General features: G+C 41.0%; 1 protein-coding gene across 2 annotated transcripts; it reads left to right on the top strand.

The window, feature by feature from the left end:
* The first annotated feature begins 1,027 nt into the window (after nt 1-1,027).
* On the top strand, nt 1,028-6,574 carry LOC110488352 (major histocompatibility complex class I-related protein 1). 2 transcript variants are annotated; one of them, XM_036971396.2, is made up of 7 exons: nt 1,028-3,297; nt 4,022-4,285; nt 4,440-4,718; nt 4,878-5,171; nt 5,304-5,375; nt 5,578-5,657; nt 6,065-6,574. In XM_036971396.2, the coding sequence occupies exons 1-7, from the start codon at nt 3,249-3,251 to the stop codon at nt 6,113-6,115; spliced, it is 1,089 nt and encodes a 362-aa protein (XP_036827291.2). In that variant the 5' UTR covers nt 1,028-3,248; the 3' UTR covers nt 6,116-6,574. The 2 variants fall into 2 exon arrangements, with proteins under 2 accessions (XP_036827291.2, XP_021416247.3); XM_021560572.3 differs by having other exon boundaries at nt 5,265-5,375.
* The last annotated feature ends 8,507 nt before the right edge of the window (nt 6,575-15,081 follow it).

Below are 15,081 nucleotides of genomic sequence, written 5' to 3'. Positions count from 1 at the left end.
CCCACACCAGATCAACAGAACACATCAAACCAATCCTCGTCAATCTACTTTGGCTCCCTGTACAATCCTGTATTAACTTTAAAACACTCCTCCTCACCTACAAAGCCCTCTACATCCTGGCACCCACCTACCTCTCTGATCTTCTCCCAGTCTATGCCCTCTCCTGCTCCCTCCCCTTCTCCTACTGCTGGTCTCCATGTCTCCCCCCCATTCCTCCTCTCTACCATGGGTGCCATTTAGCTCCTATTCCCAACCCTACGACCTTAAACCAAACCCTTACCCTACCTCCCTACCACCTTAAACCAAACCAAACCATTACCCTAAACCGGGTACCCTACCACCTTAAACCAAACCCTTATCCTAAACCAACCCTACCACCTTAAACCAAACCAAACCTTTACCCTAAACCGGGTACCCTACCACCTTAAACCAAACCCTTACCCTAAACCAACCTTACCCCCTAATACCAAACCCTTAACCTAAACCAACCCTACCACTTTAAACCAAACCCTTACCCTAAACCAACCTTACCACCTTAAACCAAGCCCTTACCATAAACCAACCCTACCACCTTAAACCAAACCCTTACTCTAAACTAACCCTACCACCTTAAACCAAATCCTTACCCTAAACCAACCTTACCATCTTAAACCAAACCCTTACTCTAAACTAACCCTACCACCTTAAACCAAACCCTAACCCGGGTAGCCTACCACCTTAAACCAAACCCTAACCCGGGTAGCCTACCACCTTAAACCAAACCCTTACCCTAACCCGGGTAGCCTACCACCTTAAACCAAACCCTTACCCTAACCCGGGTAGCCTACCAACTTAAACCAAACCCTTACCCTAAACCAACCCTACCACCTTAAACCAAACCCTTACCCTAACCCGGGTAGCCTACCACCTTAAACCAAACCCTTACCCTAACCTTGGTAGCCTACCACCTTAAACCAAACCCTTACCCTAAACCAACCCTACCACCTTAAACCAAACCTTTACCCTAACCCGGGTAGCCTACCACCTTAAACCAAACCCTTACCCTAACCTTGGTAGCCTACCACCTTAAACCAAACCCTTACCCTAACCCGGGTAGCCTACCACCTTAAACCAAACCCTTACCCTAACCCGGGTAGCCTACCACCTTAAACCAAACCCTTACCCTAACCTTGGTAGCCTACCACCTTAAACCAAACCCTTACCCTAACCCGGGTAGCCTACCACCTTAAACCAAACCCTTACCCTAACCCGGGTAGCCTACCACCTTAAACCAAACCCTTACCCTAACCTTGGTAGCCTACCACCTTAAACCAAACCCTTACCCTAACCCGGGTAGCCTACCACCTTAAACCAAACCCTTACCCTAACCTTGGTAGCCTACCACCTTAAACCAAACCCTTACCCTAACCCGGGTAGCCTACCACCTTAAACCAAACCCTTACCCTAACCCGGGTAGCCTACCACCTTAAACCAAACCCTTACCCTAACCTTGGTAGCCTACCACCTTAAACCAAACCCTTACCCTAACCCGGGTAGCCTACCACCTTAAACCAAACCCTTACCCTAACCCGTGTTTGTATCCTCTTCCCAACCCCTCCCTTCTCTTTTTAATTGTCCTGTTTTGTCTGGTCCTTTGATTTGAGATTGTTTAGATGTTATATTCCACTGTTGATTGATGCACTTGATTTTATGACTTCATGCATCACACTTAATTTTATGTAGGCCTACTTTTAATGTAAGATGTCCTTGAGTGTCCTGAAAGGCATCCGGCAAATTAAAATGAATTATTATTAGTGAATCGGGAAAAAATTAAAAATAAGATGTCGTTGGGCAGATAATATCGCTTTCAAATAATACTTTTACTTTAAAACGCCTTTAAAAAAAGAATCCAGAAGGAAACAGTCTTATTTGATTGAGGAATATATCATATTTTTCTGACTAAAAAAGGAATACTCTGGAAAAACTCATTATTCCCTCCATTTCATACCTTAACTACAGACACATGTAGTCCTCTAGCAGCAGCAGCCTCCGTCACCAAGGCTGACTGCCTCCTTTTCATACCCCGTTCATGATAAGACACAAGGGTATCCCTGATGTTAGCCGTTATGAGGTGTCTCCTACAACAAAAAGAAAGATATACAAAATATTACATTTTAACATGGGTGTATGTAAGTGATTCCTAGTCTTTGAACTAGAGCCTTCAGTCCTTTGATTTCACCGACAGGGAATTAACCTTTGCCAGCAAGACCAAAAGCCCTTGGTCAGGGTAGTAGGAGCCAGTCTTTTCATTATACTGCACTAACATAGATAACGTACTGCAGGTTACAATATGAAGCAGTAGAAACAATAAGGGGTCTTCCATGTCCCTGTTTTGGTAAAAAGCTGCGGGCCTGGAGAAATGTTACCACTCTCAAATTCATAGACAGAGCTATGGATCTAAGGACTGACCATCCATGATATAGCTTGAGACATATAGATATTATAACTATAAACAAGCTATAATGTTATTTATTCATCAGTATCATCATTTAACATCTCAATAATCAATTACATTTACTAGCATTTCCTATTGGATCATAAGCATTGGACTAGTAACCGGAAGGTTGCGAGATCGAATCCCCCGAGCTGACAAGGTAAAAATCTGTCGTTCTGCCTCTGAACAAGGCAGTTAACACACTGTTCCTAGGCCGTCATTGAAAATAAGAATTTGTTCTTAACTGACTTGCCTAGTTAAATAAAGGTAAACATTTGTTTTTTAAATAATGCAGAGAAACAAGGTGGCCAGAAGGATTCCATGACCTGGGACTTTTATCTGATAAACAAGGCAAGCTCGGTCTCTGCTCTGGCCATCTTACTTCCTGGTGTGTGCCCAATCAAATGCCAGTTCTCTGTTGACAATAAAGATGGACTATGCCAGAGGGAGTTGGTAGAAGTTGATACAGGGTCAGATATTTCTTTCAGTTAAGGTCAGTATTGTGGGAGGGTAATCTGATCCTAGATCTGTACCTTGTGGAAACTTTACCCCGGAGCGACAGAGACACACAAAAGTCAAGTGACTCATCATGTTGAATAACGGAAGGTCTTGTATGCACCGTTGTGTCACTCCTTAAAGATTACATTTGATGGCTAAACATTAACAAGTTATGACCCTGTTTGTTTGCCATGATGGAGAGAATAGTGAAAGAAAGTATACAGTTGTGTTGTTCAACCCAGCGTTACCATTCAATCTCATCTAAACCGATAAAGAAATGATTTCCTTCTGTCTCTTGTTTCTCTGGATTCCTTCAACGTCTGCAGGTCAGTACAGATATAATGTGGCTAGAATCATGTTGCTAGAATCATGTTGCTAGAATCATGTTGCTAGAATCAAGTTGCTAGTTATTTGAACTTCAGAAAACTACTTGGTCAGTACTTCCTCACTGTAGAGTGAGGATCTGTGTTTAAACATAGGCCGAGCCGTAGGTATTCAATCAATTGACGATAGGGGTTTTACAAATATGTCAGAAATGACAGAAGACATGCAGATCATCTATGTTACGTTATTGAATTATAGTACTATATTCACAGCTCCATACTGTATGATATTACATGATCAATCATATAATTATTATATTATATTCACAGCTCCATACTGTATGATATTACATAATCAATCATAGAATTATAATGTTATATTCACAGCTCCATACTGTATGATATTACATAATCAATCATATAATTATAATATTCTATTACAGCTCCATACTGTATGATATTACATGATCAATCATATAATTATAATGTTATATTCACAGCTCCATACTGTATGATATTACATAATCAATCATATAATTATAATGTTATATTCACAGCTCCATATTGTATGATATTACATGATCAATCATGTAATTATAATGTTATATTCACAGCTCCATACTGTATGATATTACATAATCAATCATATAATTATAATATTCTATTACAGCTCCATACTATATGATATTACATAATCAATCATATAATTCTAATAATTTATTCACAGATCCCCACTCTTTGAAATACTTATACACTGCAGTCTCAGGTGATACTGACTTCCCAGAGTTCACGGTGGTGGGTTTGCTGGACGACCAACAGTTTGTGCACTTTGGCAGCAACACCAAGACACTGGTCAACGACGCTGAGTGGATGAATAAGACAGGAAAATACTACAATGAACTCTACAAAGAGCCCCTGATTAACCAATATGAAGGCTTCAAAAACCTCATTACGTTTGCAAAGAAGCAGTTTAACCAAACCCAGTCAAAAGGTAGCAGAATGCACATGGGCGTGCATGCAAACACACACACACACACACACACACTTACATAAATGAATAAAGCAGTTTATAGCTAGTATTATATGGCCGTTGCCCATGTAATAAAGGTTTACTGAAGATAGACCTCTCTCTCACTCTTTCTCAGGTGTTCACACAATCCAGAACTTGTACGGCTGTGAGTGGAATGATGAGACTGAACTCCAAGATTATTTCCATCACTATGGATACGATGGTGAGGATTTCATTTCATTAGACATGAAGACCGTAAGATGGATAACCTCCGTACAGCAGGCAGACACCATCAAACAGAAGTGGGACGACAACAGCAAGGATCTGCACTATCTCAAATGGTACTTCACTAAGGAGTGTATTGACACTTTGAAGAAGTATGTGGACTTCGCCAGCAGCGTCTTGAAGAAGATGGGTACAGAGACACTGTCTGAGACACATGGCATCCAATTCAATCAAAACCTATTACCGGTTGTTTCCGGCTTGAGGCACAACAACATCATTCCCCAATGCTAGATGCTATTTTGAATTCATATTTCGATCCCTCTTCCTTCCTCTCCTTACTTCTCTCCAGTCCCTCCCTCAGTGTCTCTGCTCCAGAAGACCCCCTCCTCTCCAGTGACCTGCCACGCTACAGGTTTCTACCCCAGTGGAGTCATGGTGTCCTGGCAGAAAGATGGGCAAGAACAGCATGAAGATGTGTTGCATGGAGAGATTCTCCTCAACGGTGATGGAACCTTCCAGAAAAGTGCCCACCTCACAATCGACTCTGAGAAGTGGGAGAACAACAACTACACCTGTGTGGTTGAGCACAAAGAGAACATCATCGCCATCAGACTGAATCAGTCTGTGATAAAAACAAACAGTGGTAAGATTAATAACATCTTACATTATGACAGAGAATTACATAATTTACTGTAATATTCACTGTGTGTTCATGGGTGTCTGTTCCTCAACTCAGTCAAGCCTTCTGAATATGTCCCCATCATTATTGGACTAGGAGTGGTAGCTGTCATCCTCCTAGTCCTCGTCCCCATAATTACGTTTATTATGTGGAACAGGAAGAGTACAGGTGAGCAACAACATAAATAATATGTGATGAGTACAGTACATTACAAATATTTCTCAAGCTGTCTTAGTGTCACATATGGAGTTGAAGAAGCCTGGAGAAGCCCACATTTATTTGAACCTGGCGTGGGTTGGGATGTACAGTGTTGATGCTTAATTCAGCTTTTAAAGGAGTCTAACTATTTGGCTCCCTCTGTTTGTATTAGCCTCTGATGATGGTTCCAACCCCTCCATGACACAGCAGAACCAGATACAACTTGAGGTTTCTCTCTCACTAATCAAACAGGTAATGTACTGTATCTATAAAGGTCCAGTGGCATCAAGTGGTTTGTACTCCTATTAGATTATGCTTGTCTGTCTGTCCGTCCTTCTGCAACTCAAATCTCAATCTTTCCTTTATCTACCCAAATGTTTGTCTCTTTATTTCTGTCTGTCTGTCTGTCTGTCTGTCTGTCTGTCTGTCTGTCTGTCTGTCTGTCTGTCTGTCTGTCTGTCTGTCTGTCTGTCTGTCTGTCTGTCTGTCTGTCTGTCTGTCTGTCTGTCTGTCTGTCTGTCTGTCTGTCTGTCTGTCTGTCTGTCTGTCTGTCTGTCTGTCTGTCTGTCTGTCTGTCTGTCTGTCTGTCTGTCTGTCTGTCTGTCTGTCTGTCTGTCTGTCTGTCTGTCTGTCTGTCTGTGTCTCTCTCTCTCATACAGGAGGAAGCAGAGAAAAGAGGACCTTTATTGAAGGACAGTGAGGCCAGCTGAAAAGTGCTACCGAACAATAGGATATTTCATCTCATGATGAACACCATGTCTGCTCAAATCCGACGTCACAGCTCTTATGAGTACTTGAATATAGGAAAAACCCGCCGTCACTGAAATATTCTTTAAGTTTTCATGCATTTTTTAGCAGCAGAGATCGGAACAAATGGACACGTTTAGGCGGAAGCTTCGTCAGCGTTTGGAGAACAATCGGCATTCACCCATATTTATAGATGACATCATATGGCAGTACTGCTTGTTTCTTTTTTTACAAACATTATTTACATAATTACTTACATTCATTATTTACATAAATTATTTCAATTAATTATTTACATACATTATCTATTATTTTCCACAAGAGATTCAAAATATACCACAAACTATTCATGACGGCAGATTACCATGTTTTTCTATTATGTAAAAGGGATTTTCAGCAATAAAATTTGATTGTTAATACCATGTTGTGTATTTGTACATTCTGGTCAATGCAATGAGCGTGAAATTAGCAGGAACTACCTGCCTCTGGAATGTCATCATGAATTACCTGAGCTCATGTGTACTGTAGTGTGTCCTGTGTAGATCATCACCAGACAGGAGGACTACATCAGGCTATATATATGTTCTCTAGATTTTCTTGAGTTTCTGTTACCACCTAGAACAGTCAAATGACATCACTTTATTAAGCTGTAATTAATGTATTATATGGAGATTGTGATGACACAAAATAACATAATTTATTGTCACAACACACAAAGTGCACCATAGGTGTTATTGAGTGTCAGCATCTGCATGACTTAATTCAGTAGGCTTCAGAGACACCCATTTTTACTTCCTGTTATATGTATTGTGACCCCTCCCCCCAGTGAGCAGCAGCTTTATGACCAAAGCAAGGTTTTGGCAGCTCTTATTCCTGTGGCCTGACCAGAACTAACACAATGCTGTATACAGATTTTTATCTCCTGTTGCTGTCTAGGGACTTCCCAGGTCAGGCAGCAGGCGTCAGACTTCACCTACTAGCTTTATACACTCAGGGACTGACTACACAGCCTTACAGGAAGTCCATGAAGCTGTGTGTAGGATATTTTGTAATAATGAACAGCATACACTCAGCTCAGCAGAGGAGTGATGTTATTTGAGACGCTGTTCTGTTTAGAAACATGATCTTAATGTAACAGAGCAGCAACAGAACAGAGACGAAGAACAGAACACTGTGTGTGACAGAGCAGGAACAGAACAGAGACGAAGAACAGAACACTGTGTGTGACAGAGCAGGAACAGAACAGAGACGAAGAACAGAACACTGTGTGTGACAGAGCAGGAACAGAACAGAGACGAAGAACAGAACACTGTGTGTGACAGAGCAGGAACAGAACAGAGACGAAGAACAGAACACTGTGTGAAAGGCTGACAGGTGATCAAACCCTAAACATTGAAACTGAACCCTCAACATCAGAATATATTCAGCATGTTTATCTCTGTTTCAGGCTTTATTCAGGACAACAGTAAGTGGATGCCTTTATTCTGCTTCTGACGTCATCACTGAAACTGAAAGAAAATGCTTCATCTTGTAGTTGTTCATTATTTATCATCTGACTTTGGATGTATTGTGTTAGACTGTACCCATTTTACAATGTTGTTGTGTCTGTTTTCCTTGTAGCTTCTGATGATGGTTCAAACTCATCCAAAAGGCATTAGGTTTCTCTCTCACTAATCAAACAGGTGAATGTCTCTGTCACGTTCTGACCTTAGTTCCTTTATTATGTCTTTGTGTTAGTTTGGTCAGGGCGTGAGTTGGGGGGGGGGTAGTCTATGTTCTTTTTTCTATGTTGTATTTCTGTGTTTGGCCTGGTATGGTTCTCAATCAGAGGCAGCGGTCGATCGTTGTCTCTGATTGAGAATCATACTTAGGTAGCCTGTTTTCCCCATTTTAGTTGTGGGTGATTGTTTTCTGTCTCTGTGTCTTCATCAGACAGAACTGTTTCGTTTTCGTTCGTTCTCCTTGTTATTTTGTTTTTGTGTTCAGTGTTAATAAATTCAACATGGACACGTACCACGCTGCGCATTGCTCCAATATTTCCTATTTATCCTCAGAAGAGGAGGAGAATCGTTACAGTCTCTCTAGTTGTCTGTTTTTGAAACACCAATGTCAACTTTCTCAACAATCCCCTGTTGACATGAATGCATGTTATGATGTACACAAGTTTGAGTTACTATTAGATATACTGCATGTCCAAAAGTATGTGGAAACATTGAACATGGCTGTTGACATCTCCAACATCTCATTCCAAAAACATTGGCATTAATATGGAGTTTGTCCCCCCATTTCTGCTGTAACAGCCTCCACTCTTCTGGGAACGCTTTCCACTAGATGTTGGAACATTGCTGCGGAGACTTGCTTCCATTCAGCCACAAGAGCATTAGTGAGGTCAGGTACAGATGTTAGGTGATTAGGCCTGGCTCGCAGTTGCCGTTCCAATTCATCCCAAAGGTGTTCGATGGGGTTGAGGTCATGGCTCTGTGCAATCTCAACAAACCATTTCTGTATGGGCCTCGCTTTGTGCATGGAGCATTGTCATGCTGGAACAGGAAATGGCCTTCCCCAAACTGTTGCCACCATGTTGGAAGCACAGAATCTTCTAGAATGTCAGTGCATGCTGTAGCGTTAAGATTTCCCCATCACTGGAACTAAGGAGCCTGAACCATGAAAAACAGCTCCAGATCATTATTCCTCCTCCACCAAACTTTACAGTTGGCACTATGCATTGAGGCAGGTAGCGTTCTCCAAGCATCTGCCAAACCCAGATTCGTCCGGCAGACTGCCAGATGGTGAAGGGTGACTCATCCCTCCAGAGAACGCGTTTCCACTGCTCCAGAGTTCAATAGCTGCGAGCTTCATGCCACTCCAGCCGACGCTTAGCATTGCGCATGGTGATCTTAGGCTTGTGTGCGGCTGCTCGGCCATGGAAACCCATTTCATGAAGCTCCCGACGAACAGTTATTGTGCTGACATTGCTTCCAGGCAGTTTGGAACTCGGTAATGAGTGTTGCAACCGAGGACATTTTTACGCTCTACGCACTTCAGCACTCGCCGGTCCCGTTCTGTGAGCTTGTGTAGCCTACCACTTCGCGGCTGAGCCGTTGTTGCTCCTAGAAGTTTTCACTTCACAATAACAGCACTTACAGTTGACCAGGGGATCTCTAGCAGGGCAAAACTTTGACGAACTGACTTGTTGGAAAGGTGGCATCCTATGACAATGCCTCGTTGAAAGTCACTGAGCTCTTCAGTAAGGTCCATTGTACTGCCAATGTTTTTCTATGGGGATTGCATGGCTGTGTGCTTGATTTATACACCTATCAGCAACGGGTGTGGCTAATATAGCCAAATCCACTCACTTGAAGGGGTGTCCACACACACCACAAATACAGAAGTATCTCAAGGTAGGATTTGGCTCAAGTCAGCCTCCCGGGTGGCGCAGTGGTCTAAGGCTAACTGGATCGCAGTGCTAGCTGTGCCACCAGAGATTCTGGGTTTGAGCCCAGGCTCTGTCGCAGCCGGTTGCGACCTGGAGGCCCGTGGGGCGGCGACAAGCGTCTTCCGGGTTAGGGAGGGCTTGGCTGGCAGGGATATCCTTCGTCTCACCGCGCACTAGCGACTCCTGTGGTGGGCCGGGCGCAGTGCACGCTGACCAGGTCGCCAGGTGTACTGTGTTTCCTCCGACACATTGGTGAGGCTGGCTTCCGGGTTGGATGTGCATTGTGTCAAGAAGCAGTGTGGCTTGGTTGGGTGGTGGATGGCGGGAGTTGCAGCGTTGAGACAAGACTGTATTGGATACCATGAAATTGGGGAGAAAAAAGGGGGTAGCATTTTTTTTTTTATGATTAAAAAAAATGATTTGTTTTTAAGTCTTTTCAGTGGAATATGCTGTATTAGCTTCAGTCATCTTATTCACTGACCTCTGTCTGTCTGTCTGTTTTTACAGCAGAGTAGCAGAGACAGGAAAAGAAAGACAGAAAACTTTTCTAGAAGTTTGAGTCAAAGTAATGTGCACCCAGCCACAAAGACACATTTCTCTAAAACAGCATTATCTGGTGATACCTTCTTGGGTAACACTTAACTTGACACCCAGTGTCATAACACGTTATAACTATGTCATAATATGTTATAACAGCTTACATAACTTGACAGACTGACATAAGATGACATCATATGGTCATAACACTATTATGACCCATATATTTACACCTGTTGTGACACATATTGTGTTATTTTATTGCTGGATATGATTCCTGCAATAATTATTTTCATTGCAAAGATCATTGCAAAGTCTCTTAAATCCTTTGTTTTTGATGTAATGAATTCTTTCAGTCATGTTTTTAAAAAAATCATATTTTAAATAACTTGTAGAACATACACTTTATGACACTGTCAAGAAGCATTATGACCATCCTGTGTCACTTTACTTTGACTAAGAAAATACACTTCATGACACAGTCATGAAGCATTATGACCATCATAATCATATAAGCCAAATATGCCCTTATATAAGTCACCAGTCAAAAAGAGGGTGTCTTGTCCTGCTTCTGAAATCTGCTCCTGAATTCATCCCATTCATCAGCAACAGAGCATAGGGGTAGGTGCATGTCTGACATCAATTTGTGCACAATTACAATGATCATTTAATATGGTCAATTTAAAAATATATATCAGAAACATACTGTTGACACATAGGCTATGATGTAGTGAAATGTTTAGCATTGTGTGGTAGGTTGTGTGGGTTTTTACAGTCTTGTGTAGGTGTCACAACCAGCCATAAAATAACGCAATACATGACAGGCCTAAAAAAGGCCTAAAAAAATGTGTCATGACAGTGTTATGACCATATTATAACAAGTTATTTCAGCTGTTTTGACATATTTTGACATGGTCATGACCCTGTCATAATGTGTTATGAAGCTGGGTGTAAAGGAAATTGTTACAACTTCTTGTAACTAATAACTGCACAACTAAAATCTACAATGACAGAAATCTTCTTTTATTTTTTATTTTATTTTTTTACAATAACTGGGTCTGATATTGGGGTTATAGGTTTTAAAATGTTTTGAAAATCAAAAACAGATGGGTTTTTACTGAAAATTAGTTATTTTTACTTTTGCTAACCTGTGACACTGTTAGATGTTACAAACTCAGTTCTAAAACTATAATGTGCTATACTGTCAACATCCTGGAATAAAGAATATCACTTTTGTCTTAATAATAGACAATATTAATAACTTCAGAACTTTTGGATGATCTTTCTGCTACACAGGTGATCCGTACTCCATGGTGTTCAGTAATGCTCTACCACATCATTCAATAGCCGTTTTATTCTTAACTATGGTGTACAAATGATTTTCTCAGATCTTTACAGTTTTATAACGGACATATTAGAGGTGGCCTGAGTGCCCGTATGTTTGTCTCTCTGATTTCAGAGGGGTTGGGTTAAATGCGGAAGACATATTTCAGTTGAATGCATTCAGTTATGTAACTGACTAGATATCCCCTTTCCCTTCCCTTTTCCTTTCACTTTCTGCTATCATGCCAAGGAGTTGGAAACAGTACATAAACCGACTGGCACTCAGGCTATGTTGGAGGAGGTTAGTTAGATTTTTTGTGTGATTATATTTTCTATACAGAGAATTATTGGGTGGATGATTACAATCATAAATCTGTATATATACAGTTGATTTACAGAAATAAATGGTTGCTAACTTATTAATTGTGTCTTTGTACTTCATATTGAGCTTTGGGGAGCTTCAATCAGGAGCCAAACAGAGAACATGCACCCTGGTCACATTCTGTAGTGCTGAAGAGATTTAGTTAGTTCAGTAGTGTTTGTTATTGTGAATTGGCAGACGTTTCATACTAGAAATGACACCTCATCAGATACCCTCCCCTTCAATCTTTGGTACATAGGCTATAGTGTAGATCCCTCTGTGCTCCTCTCATCTACACTACATGACCTTTGACACCTCACCAGCAGGGCTGTTCAGCCACAGTTACTGTATTCACTAATAAGATGTGTATGGAAAAAAACACAACTACAACCCTCATTATAGTTTACCCATGGGAACAAACATGGCAGACAAGCCAGACCTACAGATGTAGGATCTTAATTGATCACCCTGTTGCAGGAGAACTTTCTTGAAATGCAGGAAATGTTAAACTTGTAGTGTATTTGAGGTTTAAAAAGGATTCGGAAGATTGTAATTTCCATTTTGTAATTTCAGACGTGATTCCCATGTATTATAATCCACATGATAATTCCCATTTCCTGTTGCTGCAGGATCATTTTCCTGCTGTAGCAAACTGTCTCAAACAAGATCCTACATCTGTATGTCAAAGACAGGATTTGAATGACCGGTTGCCTACTGGAGAATGACTAGTGAACTGGTGAAGGCTGTTAGAATTAGTGAGGCCTACGTTTAACATGTTTTTTACTGCTATAATATAAATATAAACAAGCTAGGATGTGATTTATTCATCAGGATCACCATTAAAACCTGTCAATAATCAATGGCATTTCTTTTACTTTCTATTTCAATTTATTTAGCTCATTTCACTCTGGTGCCTGATGATATTGTACTTCTTTCATCTCCTATTGGATTATAATTCCTCCACTGTTGTTTTTTCATGTCACCTACAACATCATATCCAACAATCACTCCTTATTCCATTATGTTTTTTTAAATGTTTTTATTGGCAAAAAAATGTTTTACTTCTAATGCCATTCATATATGGCTTAACATGTTTTGTATCTAAAGTCAACAGGTTAACAGGTCAACTGCATTTTCAATAGATTGTACTTCCTGAGTCGGAAAGTCACAGAATTTCCCGACTGTTTTCAGAATGCAGAGAAAAAGGTAACAAGAAGGATTCCATGACCCGATACATTTAGCTGATAAACAAGCTATGGCCTCTGCTCTGTCTGTCTTACTTCCTGGTGTATGTGCCAAATCAAATGCAAGTTCTCTGTTGACAATAAAGGCGACTATGACAGAGGGAGTTGGTAAAAGTTGCCTTCACCACTGATACAGGGTCGGATGTGTTTTACCCATCAAATGGTTTATATTAGGATGGGGTTAGAGTAATCTGATCTAAGATCTGTGGTGAGAGGCAACTTCTTATTGGAGCAGGGCAGGCAGAGACATCAGGTGATTTCTCTGAAACAGTGTCGAGGAGAGTTACAGTCTACCCGTAGATGGCACTGTGGCATTGTTCATCCTTCAGTGTAGCCCATTGGACTGATGGTTTGTCCTTTTCATGATTCTTATCAGGGACTTTCAATTCAGACTTATTAGCTACCTGATCTTGATGTGGTTATCCCCTCCACACACATATCAGAACACACTGTGGGAGTATTAAAGAATTCCAGAACATGGTTCCATCTGGGAGAGAATTGGAGTAATTATTGGTGAACAAAAACATTTGACCTGGTTAGCGATGTAGTTACTTTACATCGATGGTAAAATAGTTTTCCTCTATTATCTACTGCCACTGTATTCCATTTAGCATATGTGTTTACACAGTGAGACAAAAACCCTGGTTGAATGGCAAGATTGTAATGTTCATGACAATAACAAACAAATCATATTTAGCAATGTAATGCATCCCACACAGCGGTATGGAGATGAAAAAGCATGTTTACTAGAACTAGTTGATGGGTCAGTGTGTCGGACATCTCATGATGGAGGATAGATAGACACAAGATGGCTGCATCCTGACGCTCTTACATGAAAGGGCGTGCTACTTAACTCAACACTGTTGGACTCCACCCCTCTCATGTGTGGGTGCGTGTGTGTGTGTGTGCACAGTACTTTGCATTTCCATGCTGTATTTGTTTATTGCCCTGTTTTCAATGTGATGCTATAAGATCATTGAATATTAAATAGAGGTAGATCCAACATGATGCTCCTCCTTCAATGGGTTACATCCAGTACGCCAAATAAAGCTCCATAGACCTTAACCTGAGATACATGTAGCTCTATTGGGTCATCTACTCAAACCACAGAAGCCCTCTAAGAATAGGCCAATAACTAAACCACCTACAACAGCAGGTTGCTGCAAGACCTTCCTGTATTTAGTTCTACCACAATATTCTTGCAGTATCTAGACTGGCTTGTCTTAAAAGTATTTATTGTCACAGACACTGAGATTGGTATTTTTCCTTTATCCCAATATACCCAATATACCTCTGTCAAATTTCAGAGGTGGGGAACTACATCATCTACGTAAACCTGTCAAAGATCAAGCTGTCTTCCCATGTATAAGTCATAAATAATACAGGGTCATTCTAAACATGGTTAGGACATCTCACTGAGTCCATTTATGTGGCCTCTTACTGTATGTTTCTGCAATTACTCCATTGACTGTCATCCAACATTGTTGTCTGTTTCAGAATACAGTTTTCAATTGGTTAGCTTTTCTGACATTCAGGATTGAGCATTGCTTCTCAATCTCATGTGTGCATGTTTGTCTATGTCCTCATTTGCCCCTACAACAAATATTTGGCATGTTTTCATGACACATTGATACTGAAACCAGTGTTAGGAGTGTTGCTGTTTGGGATGCTGCCTGTTTACATACAATATCTCAGTGTAACAGAGAGATACGGCAGTAACAGAACAGAGATGAAGAAGAGCCTCCAACTGGCAAGTGTCTTGACTCACATTTTCAACCTCTCCCTGACCGAGTCTGTAATACCTACATGTTTCAAGGAGACCACCATAGTCCCTGTGCCCAAGAATGCGAAGGATAACCTGCCTATATGACTACCACCCCGTAGCATTCATGTCGGTAGCCATGAAGTGCTTTGAAATGCTGGTCATAGCTCACATTAACACCATCATACCGGAAACCCTAGACCTACTCCATTTTGCATACTGCCCCAACAGATCCACAGATGATGCAATCTCAATCCCACTCCACA

The sequence above is a fragment of the Oncorhynchus mykiss genome, chromosome 30, assembly GCF_057628025.1.
Source record: "Oncorhynchus mykiss isolate SJ-2025 chromosome 30, ASM5762802v1, whole genome shotgun sequence".
NCBI lineage: Eukaryota > Metazoa > Chordata > Actinopteri > Salmoniformes > Salmonidae > Oncorhynchus > Oncorhynchus mykiss.
This window is presented reverse-complemented; position numbering and strand designations above follow the sequence as displayed.

Coding starts and splice junctions, on each gene's coding strand:
- LOC110488352 (XM_021560572.3), top strand. CDS start 3,249: ATGATTTCCTTCTGTCTCTTGTTTCTCTGGATTCCTTCAACGTCTGCA. Junction 5,172..5,264: donor TGTGATAAAAACAAACAGTG/GTAAGATTAATA, acceptor TCCTCAACTCAG/TCAAGCCTTCTGAATATGTC. Junction 5,658..6,064: donor CTCTCTCACTAATCAAACAG/GTAATGTACTGT, acceptor TCTCTCATACAG/GAGGAAGCAGAGAAAAGAGG.